The sequence below is a fragment of the Carcharodon carcharias genome, chromosome 6 (genome assembly GCF_017639515.1).
Source record: "Carcharodon carcharias isolate sCarCar2 chromosome 6, sCarCar2.pri, whole genome shotgun sequence".
NCBI lineage: Eukaryota > Metazoa > Chordata > Chondrichthyes > Lamniformes > Lamnidae > Carcharodon > Carcharodon carcharias.
This window is the reverse complement of record NC_054472.1, coordinates 59,014,766-59,032,982: the sequence shown is the minus strand read 5'-3', so window position 1 is coordinate 59,032,982 and position 18,217 is coordinate 59,014,766. Positions and strand designations below refer to the sequence as shown.

Genomic DNA, 18,217 nt, shown 5'->3' with positions numbered 1-18,217 from the left:
GAATTGCAGGTCAGGAACTCACATATGCTCATGCCAGGACCCAGAGGGTGATTTCCAAAGAGGTAGCCAATTAAGTGGCTGCCTCAGGAAGCCCCAAAAATTAAAGATGGCAGGCAAGTCCGGAGGCCCTATTGGAGCCTCTTCCAATGCCATGTGCCCCTGGAATGGGGGATTTGCTGACACCAACATATTCTCACAATGTGACCCTAGCTATCAACCTGGTCCTCTCCTCCACAGTCCTCACTGCTCCTCACATTCTTCACGGTCTTTAGCACTCAGGCCCTGAACTGACTGGTCCAGGCTCTTAACTAACTGGTCCAGGCCAAGGAGAGTGCCATGTACCTTGTGCAGGACATTATGCTGCTCCTACATGCGCTGCAGTTGCTGCTGCATGTGGCTCTCTGTGAGGTTGGCAACCCTCTCATGGGTAGAACTCCTGCGGAAGAATCCCCGAGCTCATCTGTACCATGGACTCCTCAATTCGCAGCACATGAGCTCACAGTGCCTCAGGGAACTCTGCCAGTCACTCACTCATCTGCTGCAGGTCCAAATAATGATCCCCAAACAATGACTCCTGAGGCCCTCCCTCAATGTCCTTCGGAACATCACTGCGACTGCCCTCCATTCTGAATGGGACTGCCCACAGATACCTATGCCTCAGACACCTCCTCCTGCACAATAGTGATGTGCTCCTCACCCAGTGCACTCGACTTTAAAACCATGCATGGACCCACTGGGGTGATTGTATCTTTTCTGGTGTCTGCGCTGGTGTGACGTTGCTTTTTCGGACAAGTTTTCTTCCTCCTGGTGTTGGAGGCGCTACCTGCAGCGGGATCACAATGCTAGAACCTGTGTGAGACACAAGAGAAGCTAATGAGAAGTAGGCCTGGAGGTCCTCAACATTACTCATCGATGGGTCATTCCACAAAACCCATTGCTCAGCATGCTGTCAGACTAGGCATTCCTCACAGATTCAGTGCCACTCTCCACCTTCCAAACCCTCGACCCCCCACCCACTCCAGAATCACACGGTGCAGAAGAGGCCCTTTGGCCCATCGAGTCTGTGCCGACACGTGAGAAACACCTGACCTACCTACCTAATCCCATTTACCAGCACTCGCCCCATAGCCTTGAATGTTATGACGTGCCAATTGCTAATCCAGGTACTTTTTAAAGGATGTGAGGCAACCCTCCTCCACCGCGCTCCCAGGCAGCACATTCCAGACTGTCACCACCCTCTCGGTAAAAAAGTTTTTCCTCACTTTCCCCCTAAACCTCCTACCCCTCACCTTGAACTTATGTCCCCTCGTGATTGACCCTTCAACTAAGGGGAACAGCTGCTCCCTATTCACCCTCATAATCTTGTACACCTTGATCAGGTCACCCCTCAGTCTTCCCTGCTCCAATGAAAACAACCCAAGTCTATCCAACATCTCTTCATAACTTAAATGTTTCATCCCAGGCAACATCCTGGTGAATCTCCTCTGCACCCCCTCCAGTGCAATCACATCCTCCCTATAATGTGGTGACCAGAACTGCACACACTACTCCAGCTGCGGCCTCACCAACGTTCTATACAACTCTAACATGATCTCCCTACTTTTGTAATCTATGCCTCGATTGATAAAAGCAAGTGTCCCTTATGCTTTTTACACCACCCCACTAACATGCCCCTCCGCCTTCAGAGATCTATGAACACACTTGCCAAGGTCCCTTTGTTCCTCAGAACTTCTTAGTGTCATGCCGTTCATTGAATACTTCCTTGTCAAATTACTCCTTCCAAAGTGTATCACCTCACACTTTTCAGGGTTAAATTCCATCTGCCCATTTGGCCATCCCGTTTATATCCTCCTATAGCCCAAGACACTCAACCTCACTGTTAACCACCCATCCAATCTTTGTGTCATCTGCAAGCTTACTAATCCAACCCCTACATAGTCATCTATGTCGTTTATATAAATGACGAATAATAGGGGAGCCAGCACAGATCCGTGGTACATCACTGGACACTGGTTTCCAGTCACTAAAGCATCCTTCTGTCATCACCCTATGTCACCTACAACTAAGCCAATTTTGAATCCACCTTATCAAATTACCATGCATCCCATGTGCATTTGCCTTCTTTATAAGTCTCCCATGTGGGACCTTGTCAAAGGCTTTGCTGAAATCCATATAAACTACATCAACTGCACTAGCCTCATCAACATACCTAGTCACCTCCTCAAAAAATTCAATCACATTTGTTAGGCATGACCTCCCCCTGACAAAGCCATGCTGACTATCCCTGATCAAACCTTGCCTCTCCAAGTGGAGATAGATTCTCTCCTTCAGAATTTTCTCCAATAGTTTCCCTATACCACTGACGTGAGACTCATTGGCCTGTAGTTCCCTGGCTTATCTCTACAACCTTTCTTAAATAGCGGAACCACATTAGCTGTTCTCCAGACCTCTGGCACCTCCCCCGTGGCCAGAGAGGAATTAAAAATTTGGGTCGGAGCCCATGTGATCTCCCCTCTTGCCTCCCTCAGCAGACTAGGACACAAATCATTTGGACCTGGAGATTTGTCCACTTTTAAGCCTGCCAACACCTCCAATACCTTGTCACTCCCTATATCAATTTGCTCAAGAACCTCGCAGTCTCTCTCCCCAAGTTTGATACCTTCATCCTCATTCTCTTAGATGAAGGTGGATGTGAAGTTTTCCAAAACAACATTATTCATATTATTCGCCATATGAACACACTCGACCTCTCCCTCCAGCAGCACCGCTGTACCCTTTTTCAAAGCTGCGCATGCCCCCAGTTTCATTTTATCCTTCGGCTCATCCGACGCCTCAACAAGAAACTTTTTCTCTTTCTCTCAAGTGCTAAGGAACGCAAGCTCCAACAACTCATCGACACCAACACCCATCTAGGACCCTCCACCCCTGCCTGTCCCTCCGTCCCCACCCTTTCTTCCAGTCCCAACCCCAGCCGTGTATTCACTATACCCCCTGACCTTCCCCTCTCCGATGCTGAACGTTCAGTGCTCAGCAAAGGATTTAGTTTCATACCCTTACGCCCTCACCTCAATGAATTTCGGGCTTGGCATGATACTGAACTCTTCTTCCGCCGTCTTCATCTCCGGGCTCACTTCTTTGGGCAGGAGTCCTCTCCCAGTTCAACGGATCCTTTTACCCATCTCCAATATTCTCCCTCCACCTGGACCCCTCCCTCTGGATTCTTACCTTCTCTCGATCTTTTCATTGAGAATTGTCGGCGCGACATTAGTCGTCTCAATTTCTCTGCTCCTCTCACCCATTCTAACCTGTCTCTCTCTGAACTTACTGCACTCCATTCTCTCAGGTCCAACCCTGACATTGTCATCAAACCCGCTGACAAGGGTGGTGCTGTTGTTGTCTGGTGCACTGACATCTACCTCGCGGAGGCTGAGCGTCAACTCGCAGACACTTCCTCCTACCTCTCCCTGGACCATGACCCCACCACTGAACATCAAGCCACTGTTTCCAGGACTGTCACTGACCTCATCTCCTCTGGGGATCTCCCTCCCACAGCTTCCAACCTGATAGTCGCCCAACCTCGGACAGCCCGCTTCTATCTCCTACCCAAAATCCACAAACAGAACTGCCCCGGTAGACCGATCGTCTCAGCTTGCTCCTGCCCCACAGAACTCATTTCTCGTTATCTTGACTCCCTTCTCTCTCCCCTTGTCCAGTCCCTTCCCACCTACATCCGTGATTCCTCTGACACCTTACGTCACATCAACAATTTCCAGTTCCCTGGCCCCTACCGCTTCCTCTTCACCATGGACGTCCAATCCCTCTACACCTCCATCCCCCACCAGGATGGTCTGAGGGCCCTTAGCTTCTTCCTCGAACAGAGGCCCGAACAATCCCCATCCACCACTACTCTCCTCCGTCTGGCTGAACTTGTTCTCACGCTGAACAATTTCTCCTTCAACTCCTCTCACTTCCTCCAAATAAAAGGTGTGGCTATGGGTACCCGCATGGGCCCCAGCTATGCCTGTCTCTTTATGGGGTATGTGGAACATTCCTTGTTGCAGTCCTACGCCGGCCCCCTTCCACAACTCTTTCTCCGGTACATCGATGATTACTTCGGTGCCGCTTCATGCTCTCGTCGGGACTTGGAAAAATTTATTAATTTTGCTTCCAATCTCCACCCCTCCATCATTTTCACGTGGTCCATCTCTGACACTTCCCTTCCCTTCCTTGACCTCTCTGTCTCAATCTCTGGTGATAGACTGTCCACCAATATCCATTACAAACCCACCGACTCCCACAGCTATCTCGACTACAGCTCCTCACACCCCGCTTCCTGTAAGGACTCCATCCCATTCTCTCAGTTCCTTCGCCTCCGTCGCATCTGTTCCGATGATGCTACATTCAAAAACAGTTCCTCTGACATGTCCTCCTTCTTCCTTAACCGAGGTTTTCCACCCACGGTTGTTGACAGGGCCCTCAACCGTGTCCGGCCCATCTCCCGCGCATCCGCCCTCATGCCTTCTCCTCCCTCCCAGAAACATGATAGGGTCCCCCTTGTCCTCACTTATCACCCCACCAGCCTCCGCATTCAAAGGATCATCATCCGCCATTTCCGCCAACTCCAGCATGATGCCACCACCAAACACATCTTCCCTTCACCCCCCTTATCGGCATTCTGGAGGGATCGCTCCCTCCGGGACACCCTGGTCCACTCCTCCATCACCCCCTACTCCTCAACCCCTCCTATGGCACAACCCCATGCCCACGCAAAAGATGCAACACCTGCCCCTTCACTTCCTCTCTCCTCACCGTCCAAGGACCCAAACACTCCTTTCAAGTGAAGCAGCATTTCACTTGCATTTCCCCCAACTTAGTCTACTGCATTCGTTGCTCCCAATGTGGTCTCCTCTACATTGGAGAGACCAAACGTAAACTGGGCGACCGCTTTGCAGAACACCTGCGGTCTGTCCGCAAGAATGACCCAAACCTCCCTGTCGCTTGCCATTTTAACACTCCACCCTGCTCTCTTGCCCACGTCTGTCCTTGGCTTGCTGCATTGTTCCAGTGAAGCCCAACGCAAACTGGAGGAACAACACCTCATCTTCCGACTAGGGACTTTACAGCCTTCCGGACTGAATATTGAATTCAACAACTTTAGGTCGTGAGCTCCCTCCCCCATCCCCACCCCCTTTCTGTTTCCCCCTTCCTTTTTTTTTCCAATAAATTATAAAGATTTTCCTTTTCCCACCTATTTCCATTATAAAAAAAACCCCACTAGAGCTATACCTTGAGTGCTCTACCATCCATTCTTAATTAGCACATTCGTTTAGATAATATCACCAACTTTAACTTTAACACCTATGTGTTCTATTGTACTATTGTCGTTGACATCTTTTGATGATCTGCTTCTATCACTGCTTGTTTGTCCCTACAACCACACCCCCCCCCCCACCTCCACCTCTCTGTCTCTCTATCTCTCCACCCCCCACACACACACCTTAAACCAGCTCATATTTCAGCTCTTTCCTGGACTCGAACTCAAGTTCTGTCGAAGGGTCATGAGGACTCGAAACGTCAACTCTTTTCTTCTCCGCCGATGCTGCCGGACCTGCTGAGTTTTTCCAGGTAATTCTGTTTTTGTTTTTTATTATTCCCAAGATCCATGACAACCACCACCACACTGTTTTTGCAAATACCCATTCCACTGCCGTGTGTCCCGGAATGGGGGATTCGTTGTCACCAACGTTTTCTTGTGATGTGGCCCTAGCAATCTCCATGGTCCTTACAGACCTCAGCATTGAGTTCCCATCCCCAGTCCATAGCCTTTCATGGATGTTGTGCACACGTTTCTGCTACGAGGGCAATAGGGAGAGGGAGATGAGGTAGTGCACTGCTGCATGATGAAGGGAATCTCCTCCACATGATTTGGAACAACATCTGCTCTTTGACAGCCTTCCCCAAAAGCCCCGGGCGCTGCGTCAGTAACCTGGGAACACTCTGCAAAGGTTGTGGAACAGTACGTGCCCAGGGACTCGGAGATGGTTTGCATATTGCATGCTGCAATCAATTATCTGGAAGTCTTGCTCATCTTTCTAGAATGTAGCAGATCATTGAACTTCTTGTGGCACTGAACCCAGGTTCGCCAATGCTCACCACCTGCACCATCTGTATACATCCCTCTTGGTCATGATTGGGGTTGTCTTGCGGCCTGCTGGGTAGAGAATGTCCGTCCTGTCACTGACCATCTGCACCAGGATGTTCAAGTCATGTTCACTGCGGAATTGGCAGATCCCGGCTCTCCTGGCCGCTCTCTGGCTCCAACATTCTTTGGAGTAGATGAAGTACGTGGATTAGCAGTGGATTAGTGCTGTGCATGTGCCTGGTGCATCAGTACTTGGCACAATGCCATGATAGTGAGGGGATTATACTTCCAGTATTAAATATCAGTGTCAGGTTCACCATGTACAGGCTTGTTGGTCTCATGACTGCTATTCGAGTGCCAGTGTAGCAAAGCCAGGGCTCTTTGAGGAGAACACATGCCTTGGGATAAAATAAGGCTAGTTGCTGACAGGGAATGTGAGGGGCTGTAGAGTTCAGGCCCAAGTGTGGGATGCAGCCCCTGAGCTGGGCTGCTGTGCATGCTTGTAGCGCTGGGCTTGACCTGTTTCATGTTCACATTGGCAGAATGCAGCCACTTGCAAGGGAGAGCAGAGAAAGGCAGGGCTAGCACAGTCCTCAGAACTGGGCCTTCTCAGGCAGCATATCATGACAGCAATGGGTCATGTAATGGGTTGGAAGTTATACTGCACGTTCTTTCAACTTTCACAGGGGTTGTCAAAGGAGCCTTGATGAGTTGCTGCAGTGCATTTTACAGATGGTATACACTGCTACCAGCTGGAGAGAGTGAATGTTTACAGTGTTGATGCGGTGGTAATCAAGTAGCTTGCTTTGGCTGGATGGTGTTGAGCTTCTTGAGTGTGTTTGGAGCTGCACTCATTCAGGCAAGTATGGAGTCATGATCCTGACTTGTGCCATGTAGATAGTGGACAGGCTTTTCAGGGAGTCAGGAGGTGAGTTACTCATCGCAGAATTCCCAGCCTCTGAATTGCTCTTGTAACCACAGTATTTATGTGTCTGGTCCAGTTAAGTTTCTGGTCAATGTTAAGTCCCAAGGCTGTTGATAGTGTGGGCTTCAGTGATGGCACCGCCATTGAAGGTGGTTAGACTCTCTCTTATTAAACATGGTTATTGCCTGGCGCTTGTGTGGTGCAACTTTTACTTGCCAGTTATCAGCCCAAATGTGAATGTTGTCCAGGTCTTGCTGCATGTAGGTATGGACTGCTTCATTATCTGTGGAGTTGTAAATGGTGCTGAACACTGCAATTGTCAGCAAACATCCCTACTTCTGACCTCTAATGGAGAGAAAGTCATTGATGAAGCAGCTGTAGATGGTTGGGCCTAGGACATCACCCTGAGGAACTCCTGCAGTGATGTCCTGGGCTGAGATACTTGGCCTTCAACAACCACAACCATCTTTCTTTGTGCTAGGTATGACTCCAACCAGTGGTGAGATTTCCTCAATTCCCATTGACTTCAATTTTGCTAGGGCTCCATGATGTTGCACTCGGGCAAATGCTGTTTTGATGTCAGAGGCACTCAGAAGCACTTTGTTTCTGGAATTCAGCCCTTTTGTCCATGTTTTAACCAAGGCTGTAATGAGATCCAGGACTGAGTGGCCCTGACGGAATGTAAACTGAGCATTGGTGAGCAGGTTATTGCTGAGTAAGTGCCGCTTGGTAGCATTGTCACGCTACCTTCCATCACTTTGCTGATATTTGAAGGTAGACTGATGGGAACATAATTGATCAGATTAGATTTGTCCTGCTTTTTCTAGACAGGACATAACTGGGGAATTTTCCACATTGTCTAAAATGCGAACTATTTTCTAAATGCAAAGAGTAAAATAGTGAAATCTCCATTACAGGAAGTTAATAACCATATAGACATTAGTAATAAGATGATCCAGCAGCAACACATTGTGCCATGTTGGTACAAAGCATGGGCAGAGGTACAAGTGTCAAGGAGACCTAAAGAGAGAGAAAGGAAATAAAACACATTAAACTTAAAATGGAGTAAGCAGCAACTAATTATATGCTTCATGGAGATATCTGATAAACGTTTAGAATTGGCATTATTATTCTTGTCTCTTTCAGCCTGAATTCAAAATAGCTGATCCGATCTGCACATTTATTTTCTCTGTGTTTGTGTTGGGAACAACAATCACAGTTCTGCGGGATATTTTGTTGGTGCTGATGGAAGGTAATTCTTATCTCTACTATTCTCATTTTAGTTCTATTGTCATTTCAATTCTAGTGACTTAAGAATATGTTCTGATTAGAGACAGTTTGAGGTTTCATCAAGTATGTAACCATTGGCTTCATGATGTCCTCCTAGCACTTTTCATATCGAGTAAGGGAATTATTTCACACAAAGAATAATGGACTTGTGGATGAAGTCACAAGAGGAGATGGTACAAGAAAAATTTATAAATGGGCTCAAGAAGCAAGTGGATGCGTACCTGGGGAGAGAAAGGATTGAAGAATGTTATACAAAGATGGAGAAAGATTGCATCAATCAAAAGGCACTGATCTTTTACGCCTATTGGCCTATTGCTTGTGTTTCTGTTTTACAAGCAGTTGGAACTTTGGATATTGGAAATATTTACCCTGAAGAATGGTGAAAATGAGGCATAAATTCCCAGATAAACCATTTAATGTTGAGTCAATTAACACTTTCACAAAAGGACAAAACAAGTACCCAATTAGCATTTGGAATTCAGGGAAGTGCAGATAGAAATACAGATAGAAATAATCAACATGATGAGGGATATCCTTGAACTGATTGGTGGACAGACGACTGATGGTATTGGGTCGGCGGCCCATTACACACATTCAATGCAAAGGAAATTTGGATGGGATGTATATCAGTCAGCTGATCCTTAAATGTCAAATGTCTGGGGCTTAAGGCAGGCAGCTGGTTCTTTACTATTGAGTGAGTTGTATGCCAGGTGTCTGATCCTTTACTGTTTTATTTAAAGCTCCACACTGCCTGGTTTAAGAATAAGGAGTTGGTGTAGGCCATTTGACTCTTCGAGCCTGCTCTGCCATTCAATAAGATCAGGGTTGACCTCCTACCTCAATTCTATCTTCATACGCTATCCCCTATAATCCCTTAATTCCCTTATCATACAACAATCCATCAACATCTGTCTTGAATATACTCAACAACTGAGCATCTGGAGCTTTCTGGGATAGAGAATTCCAAAGATCCACAACCCTTTGGGAGAAGAAATTTCTTGTCATCTCAGTTCTAAATGGCCAACCCCTTAATTTGAGACTGACTCCAAGCTCTTTTTCTCAGCATCTGTCAAGCTCCTTAAGAATTTATATGTTTCAGTGAGACCATCTCTCATTCTTCCAAATTCAAAGGATTATAGGCCTAGTCTATTAAATATCACCTCATAAAACAATTCTCTCATTCCAACAGCCAGTCTAGTGAGCTTACATTGCTCTGCCTCAAATGCAAGTTTATACTTCCTTGGCTACAGAGGCCAAAACTGCACACAGTCGCCCAGGGGTGGTCCACCAATTCCCTGGATAATTATCGTAAGATTTTTTTACTCTGATACGTAATCTCTTTGGAACCAAAGCCAGCATACCATTTGCCTTCCTAATTTCTTGCTGCACCTACATGTTAGCTTTCTGTGATTTATGTAGAAAGACATTAAGGTCCCTCTGAAATGCAAACATTTTCCACCATTCAAAAAAGTATTTGTTTTTTTTTCTTTATTCTACCAAAGTGGTGACTTCAAACTTTGCCACATTATATTCCAAATGCCATGTTCTTGCCTACTCATTCAACTGGTCAATATTCCTCTGCAATATATTTGCTAACCATTACTTTCCCATGTACCCTTGTATCATTAGCCACATGTTTCACTCAGTCTCCTCATCTAAATATTAATGTAGCTTGTAAATAGCCAAGATCCAAGTACTGATCCTTGTAGTACCCTGCTAGTTACAGCTTGCCAATTCCATGAGTTCCAATTTTGAGTAATAACCCTTTACATGGCACCCTTTTGAAGTGAAAATCCAAATACACTGCCTCCACTTATTCCACCATGTCCATCCTACTAGTTACATCCTCAAAGACTTTGAATGGTTTGTTAAACACAATTTCCATATCATAAATCCATGTTGACTCATCCTAATTATATTACGATTTTCTAAGTTGTGTTGAACTTGTATAATTCCCTAGCTCAGCCTCAGCTAGAATATTGTGTTCAGTTCTGGACTCAATACTTTAGGAATGATATAAAGGCATTAGAGAGGGTGTAGAAAAGATTCATGACAATGGTTCCAGGGATGAGGAACTTCAGATGATGACAGACTGGAGAAGTTAGGATTGTTTTCCTCAGAGAAAAGAAGGCTGAGAGGAGATTTGATAGAGGTATTCAAAATCATGAGGGGCCTGGACAGAGTTGATAGGGAGAAATTGTTCACACTTGTGAAAGGATCAAGAACAAGACGGCACAGATTTAAAATAATGAATAAAAGAAGCAGAAGTGATACGAGGAAAAGATTTTTCTTGCAGCGAGCGGTTAGAGTCTGTAATATACTACCTGAGTATGTGGTGGAGGCAAGTTCAATTGGAGCATTCAAAAAGGAATTAGACTGTTATCTGAAAAGGAAGAATGTGCAGGATTACAGGGAATAAATGGAGGAATGGCACTAGGTGAGTTGCACATTCAGAGAGCTGGTGCAGACACGATGGGCCAAATGGCGGTCTCCTGGGTCATAACAATTCTGTGATTCTGGAGTGTCCTGATACCATGCCCTTAATAATAGATTCTAGCAGATTTCCCACCACTATATTAGATAGATTCTTGATTGAGAAGAATCAAAGCGGAGGGGGTAGGAAGGAATGTGGAGTTAAGGCCACAACCAGATCAGCTTATTAAATGGCAGAGCAGGCTCGAGATGCCGAAAGGCCTACTCCTGCTGCTAATTCGTATGTTAGGCTAAATGACCTGGAGTTCCCCATTTTCTTTTTTCTTTCTTTCTTAAATAGTGAGGTTATGTTTGCTACCTTCTAATCTTGGGAACTGTTTTAGAATCTAAGAAATTCTAGAAGACCAAAACTAATGCACCGCTATCTCTGCACTTTTAAAACTCTAAGATGCAGTTCATCAGATCCAGGGCATTTGTCATATTTTAGTCCCACTAATTTTTCCAGTACTATTTCTTTACCTATATTATTTTCTTTAGGTTCCTCATTATTGTTAGATCCTTGGTTCCCCATTATTTCCAGAATCTTTTTGTGTCTCCTATCGTGAAGATAGATACAAAGTATTTGTGTCATGGTAAAGACATTGCTTTGTTCCCCTTTATAATTTCACCTGCCTCTGCTTCGTATAGGCCCATGTTTACTTTCACTAGTCTCTTCCTTTTTGCATACATATAGAAATGCTTACAATCTGTTTTTGTCTCTTGTTAGTCTACTCTCATTCTCTCTTCTCTATCCCCATTAGTTTCTTGGTTCTCCTTTGATGAATGAATTATAAAATCTTCCTAATCTTCAGGCTTATTACTGTTTATGGCAACATGACATTCATCTTCCTTTGATCTAATGCTGTCTTTAACTCCTCTTTTTGGCCATGGTGGAACCACTTTTTCTGTGAAGTTTTTGTGCCTTAAAGTAACGTATATTTGTTGCAAATTATGTATTAATTATTTAAATGCCAGCCAATGCTTGTATGCAACATCCCCTAATGTAGTTTCTCAACCTACCTTAACCAAGTTTCCCTTCATACCCATATAATTTGGTTTGTTTAGAATTAAGACGTTAGTTCCATACTTAACTGAATCACACTCAAGCTCAATATAAAATTCTATCATATGTTCACTCTTCCCTACAGGTCCCTTTACAATAAGGCTTTAATTAACTCTTTCTTATTACACAATACTAGATCCAAAAGAGCCTGTTCCTAGTTGGTCCCTCACACTGATACTGATCTAGAAATCTACTTTGTATACATTACATGAACTCGCCCTCCAGTTATTACTGCACATTTGGTTTGCCCAGTCTATATGAAGATTAATTCCCCTTGATTACTGTATTACCCTTGAGTATTGCTGAAAAAAAGAGACATAATGCCAGAGACATATTTTCGTCTTGCACTCATCAGGATAGAGGCAAGAATACAAAATTTCAAAGGGAACAACAACTGCAAGAGAAAAGGGTGCTGATTGGTTCGCAAGTTGACTCTGATTAGCTGAGGTGTTGCCATGGAGAATGTTCCAGGGAAATATTGACCCCCATGTATTTGTTTAATTCAAAACAGGCTCGATGCTTGGGCATGTTCTTTTTGCTTGCAGAGGACAGGGCCCTGCGTATGAATATATGTAGTTTCATGTCCAGGCATCTTGGGGACCCATGACAGAAACTTGTGACCCTGAGTAGACATGGTTTTCGAATCGACGACGATGACAACTATTTACCTTTGTCACTGTCACTGCCCCTTCCTGACCCACCTTCATCAAAACTGGAAGAAAGTAGAGATGTAACAGTTTTAAGCAAGTACATTGCCAGGAAAAGTTTTAGGGAAAGAAAGAACAAAAGAGAAGATCTGTGGCTGAGTGAAAAGCATAGATCTGACAATGATAGATAATCAATGATTTTGAGAACGTCAAATGAGACAACAAAGAGCATACTATTGCTTTGTAAATTTCAGTACTTTTTTCATAATCAAATCACACATCACAAACCATCAGAAGCTATGTGCACAGTTCAAGGATTCTGTCTTGTGATGAAACATGATAATAGCAGCAATTGAGCATTTTTGTTGCTTGGGGCAGGTAGACGTTCCATATCTTAGAAACACTATGAAAATGCCTAGAATATATATCCAAATGTGTATAAATGCATGTGTAAACATGAATGTAATATAAAATATATAAAATGTAAATAGTATTTAATTTTATTTCTCTGGTGTTTTCGTTCTCATCAAGGTGCGCCAATTGGACTGAATTACAATGCTGTGAAGGAAAAGATTCTGGCCGTTAAAGGAGTAAAATCAGTACACAGCCTTCATCTTTGGGCTCTTACCACGAACCAGGTCATCCTTTCAGCTCATGTTGCCACAGGTCAGTAAAGAAACATTTTCAAATGCAATTTCTTGGCTTCATTCAGTCAGCAATACGGTTATATTAGCTATACCTGACTTCTTGTGTAATAGTAGCAAATATGGGCTCTGAATTTCCTCAGTGCCAGTTAATGCTTTTTTTGTGCCACATAGTTACACCATTCACAAGCATAGGGAGCGACACATAGATATCCTGGGGTAAGTTAGTTTAAATATTTTTGCTAATGTATCCTGAGTTTAGAAACTGTGTAAGTTGCTGCCACACAACCTCCACATCTCATTCCCTGGAAACTTCCATTGTACAAGGGTGTACAAAACACTTTATAGTAGTCAACAGCAAGGTAAAGAGTCAAGAAGTGGTTTTGATGGTAATTTCCAGAAAATCATTTGATGTCATCTATCAGCTACAGCATCTGTCCAGATTGGTACAGTCATGCCCATTTAATTTCTAGCTGTGCAAAGTGACCACCATGCCGGAACAGCAGGCAGAAGAAGCACAACGCTCTTCTCTGATGAACACTGCCAAACCATCTTCCAAGAGCTGCAAGAGATGAGTGTCACACTACTGGTTTTTTTCCATTTATTCAATCAGCAGGGAATAGGCGCTGGCACTGATTCCCTGAAACCGAGGACTGATCAACAGTGCAGACAGCAGACAGGGGTAGCAGGTCATACTCTCCCATTCCCTCTTACTCATCCCGAATACCACACACTTCACCCTGTTAAAGCAAATCACAACACTGTTACGGACAGAAGGGCGCTTAATTTAAACAGCACTAATTTCTCCTCTCACCACCCATCCTTAAACAGAAAAGTGTTTTGATTTGTTTCCTCTTTGTAAGTGGCACATTTCCCAACCCCTCGGTTTTCGTGTGATACAAATTTTTATTAATAACCCACTGTGAACTCGAGATAGGGTGAACTAAAAAAAGGGTCAGTTTATTGCACACATTCAAAACACAAAAGAAGGGTCACAACGTCACCTCCTCACTCAGACAGTAAAGAGAGGAGTAGAGAAAAAAGCATTTTACGCTACATAGACCACTGAGAAAATAAATAGTGTTCCATATGTATTCCAGCATCCAGAATCAAAGCCCAATGATCTATTCCTTCACAGTGGTCAACAGGCTGGAAAATGATGCCGGATAATTCACTTTTCCGGTGGTGTTGACTTCACACGATGAGATAGACATGCAGAGATGAATCTGTCTTGTAGGTGATGGTACAGAATTTCCAGTGGAAGCAGTGTAGATGGAGGCCAGGTATTCCACCTGGGCAGAGCTCCTTGTCTCTGAGGCTGCTAGTTAGATGGTAAACAGCAGACTGAGCTTTTCAATTCAGCAAGGCAATCTTACTTGTTCCACAAGCCAGAGGCCCATGTCAAATGACTCCAACCTCTCTATCATCATTGATAAAGGATGTGCATCCATCGCCTGGATTCCTAAGACTGTTAAATGTCTTGGCCATTAGGAATTGAAAGGAAGGTTGCTTGGCCTATGTCTTAGCAGACGATCCATCGCCTTCTGGCCAGCCTGGGTTATTAGATGCAGTTGGCCTTTGTATAGCTCTCTTTGAAGTTGGACTGTACAGTCCACAGGTTAGTGGCTTCTCAAAGATAATGAGGTGCGAGTTTTCCCGAAACTGCCAGATAGCTTCTTTTGTTCAGGGGTCACAGACAGATGAAGGTTCAGCCATTTTAAAAGTCTTTGTTCAGTTTTAAAATTTTAGAAATGGCAATGAGCGTATCTATATATATTTTAAAGCCTCTCATAATATTTTACCCTTCACACTATACTCTGGATAAAGGCACACATTACTCCCCTAACAAACACTAAATGTTTTGCACAATCCCAACCCCCTTGCCTCCACTTTAATTAATGTCCTCACACCGTTCACTTAACTTTTTCCAGTACAGTTCTCACTCAGACTTAACTGACAACTTTATCCTGACAACCACAACCTTTAATCCCTCAACTTGCAATAAAATACTTTGTTTCAAAATACACTGGCACTTGTCTCATAATTTGTTATTTATGAACATTACAGTAAGTCAGTAAATAGACCATTCAGTTGGTTCAGATGTCTTCATACAGGGATGGAATCCTGATAAGATCTTGTTGTCCAAAGAGATCTGTTTTGGTGTCATCTGGTAGGGTGGGTAGAAGGAATGACTGAGTTGCAACTGCTACAGTTGATCAGTTGATAAAGATATATTGTAGAATGTGCCCTCTGATGCTTCCTACAGCAATGAATAAAATTACCCCCTGCTTTGTATCACAGACAAGCTGGATGTCCTGAGAAAGGAACCCTTTCCTATTGACATACCTCAGTAGCAGCTTGGCTCCGGTCTTCGGGGCCACGTGTATGCTATAGTGGATGCCTGAAACCTGGGGAATCCAACTATTCTGTAGAAGTCCTTGACTTTGTGTCTCTGCAGTCTAGCTGTGATGCCAAAGTGACCAAATTCAATTTCTCTACGAAAGCAGGCATCTGTCACCTGCATGATCCAGGGCTATAAAACTTGAGGGCTGTTGTAGTGGACAGTGCAGTTTTGGCGGTGGAGCAAGTCTACCAATCTTTGTGATGAAGTTGGCACAGATGCCCAATGATAGGTATCCTGAGAGAGGCACAGCTTGAAGATATACAGTTCCTCACAGGTAGTACCCGTGCAGCTTGTATATATGTTGGACAGGGGCCTACCTGGTAGGCTGCTGCTCTCAGCCATAATGTCTGATTCTTCTGCCCTTCTTCTGATTTCCCTTAACCCTACACCTCTTTTCCTAATTCTGTGCTACTTAATTAAATCCTGAATCTTCACTTCTGTCCTAGTATCATGGACTTTCTTCTTTCCACCCTTTAAAAGACTTTTTGGTGTCTTCACAGTTACTGGTCTTTCCTGTGGCCATATGCATTAGAATCATATGCAGCTTACAGGGCATTTAATTTTCCTAAACAGTATAAAACAATAAGCCTGAAGTTCACAGCGAATTATTGGAATGAGACCTTAGAGTTGTCAATCTAATAAGAGTGTGATTAAGACACTGATCCATCCTGTTTATTTATCAGCTAGCATGCTTAGAACCATCTATTTGCATATGCTTAATGAATTGATCGTACTTGCTTAACAATAATTATTTTTCATGTTAATCCACAGCTGACGAAGTGAATCCTCAACAAGTACTTAAGCAAATTACAAAGATAATTTTTGACACTTTCACTGTTCATTCTATCACAATTCAAGTGGAACAGTATTCAGATCAAGAACCAACATGCCTATTTTGCCAGGAACCTAAAGATTAAAGCTACATTAAGAGACAGTACCCATTTTTGTTAGCATGCACTATGTTTGGCAAAACCAGTAGAGCCAAATCTGTTGGTCTCCACTGCATCCATCATCATTTTATGAAGCTCAGCAAAATCCAAGAAAATGTCTAATTAAAATTCTTGCAAATAATGTGTTACACATTGAATCTGCCTGTTTGCAGAAAAATTAACTGTCCTGGTTTGCTACAACAACTTAGCCATTCTGTTTTTGCTGAAATTTCTATCAGAAAAGATGCAATATAAGCTAACAAAAGAACTCTTGAAAGGCTGCACTTTCAACCAGTCACATCACTGTACTTATGTTTTCAAAGTGCTTCCCATTTTTATTTCTGACCTGGCTGAATATGTAACCATATAATTAGCATTTATAATATAACAACATAGGAAAAAAATGAATTAATTGCTTCTAAGTCATTGATCCTGAAACACTGAGTTTTCAAAGGACACCTCCAGCAGGAGGCTGACAGAAACACCAAAGAAACGGCCTAAAACTATAATCAGTAGACCATGGGCCTTTAAACGTAACCAAATAATTCCTGATTTTGTATTTGTGTTCCTGTCTGACAGTTGTTTCCAACGGTCTGCTTATGAGGGCCGAGGAATCATTTTCTCTCCTTGTCTGCAAACTTGTTTCTGTGCTTTGGTACATTTTTGTCTTCCTTACAGTTAGGTCTAATTGTGAATATGTGCCTTCAGCCTTATTTACCATGCATGTGTGATCTTGTACAGTGCTTTCATTTTTATCCACATATCTCTGAAAAAAATTACCAATGATTGATGAGAGGGATTGAGAAAGAGATTTACAAACTACAAGATAATGATCTCAAAAATCTGCATCTTCCTCAGCAGCTTTCAGGCAGGCAAGGATGAATTGTGCAGTAGGATCATATAGCAGGTCTGTGTTTGCATGCTAGGGTATCGTTTAGATGTCCATTTAGTTGCCAGGAGCATGTAAAGCAGCATTTCATAAAGGAATGATGGACCTCATTAGATTTTCCATCATTCCCACAACAAATACAATTAATGCTTTGAATGCCTGCATAAAATAGACATTCCTTTAACAGGACCAGCCATTCCTGCGGTAAAGAAGGAGCATGATTCACAAGAAGATTAAGGATAAGGAAGGCTACGTGGCCTATCTTGATTCAGAGAGATTTTAACATTCTGCCCTCCCCTCCCTCTCTACCCCCATCACCGCAATTGTTTCTTGAATTGTTCCAGTGTTCTTGCTGCCACTATTCTGGAAATTGATTAAAGACTTTCCTGATATCAGTCCTAAACCTTCTTGTTATTGTGTCGAAACAGTGGGGTTTTTTTTTCTTTAAAGCGTATGAGTGCATATGCATAGAAAGTGAAGAAGATTAGGTTAAATTGTACATGGAAAGATAAAAACTATGATGAATATTAGTAGCTTTACTGCCACAATTTAATGTAATATTCTGGTTAATTTTTTTTCTATATCCTTAACAATTAATGGATTTGATAATCAAGGTCACTCGTTTATAATATCCGCAAAAGTATGGATATCATCGCATTATTTGAACTGAAAATACAACTGATAATCCCTTGATACTTTGGAATAAAAATTTGATTTTTGTTAACTAATCACCATTAATAAGTGGCTCTTAGGGTATATTATATGTTACATAGAATAAAGCAGGCTATCCCCTGACTCAATGTGAGCAATGC

At 43.3% G+C, this 18,217-nt stretch overlaps 1 protein-coding gene across 3 annotated transcripts in view; it reads left to right on the top strand.

The window, feature by feature from the left end:
* Positions 1 to 17,842, top strand: part of LOC121279342 (zinc transporter 8-like) — a 41,754-nt gene extending 23,912 nt beyond the window's left edge. For 2 of the 3 annotated variants that reach the window (XM_041190509.1, XM_041190508.1), the window contains 3 exons: positions 8,214 to 8,319; positions 13,071 to 13,205; positions 16,359 to 17,840. In XM_041190509.1, the coding sequence (XP_041046443.1) occupies positions 8,214 to 8,319; positions 13,071 to 13,205; positions 16,359 to 16,504 (387 nt within the window). In that variant the 3' untranslated portion in view covers positions 16,505 to 17,840. Of the gene's footprint in view, positions 1 to 8,213; positions 8,320 to 13,070; positions 13,206 to 16,358 lie in introns of all 3 variants that reach the window. The other variant, XM_041190510.1, reaches the window with a different exon arrangement.
* The last annotated feature ends 375 nt before the right edge of the window (positions 17,843 to 18,217 follow it).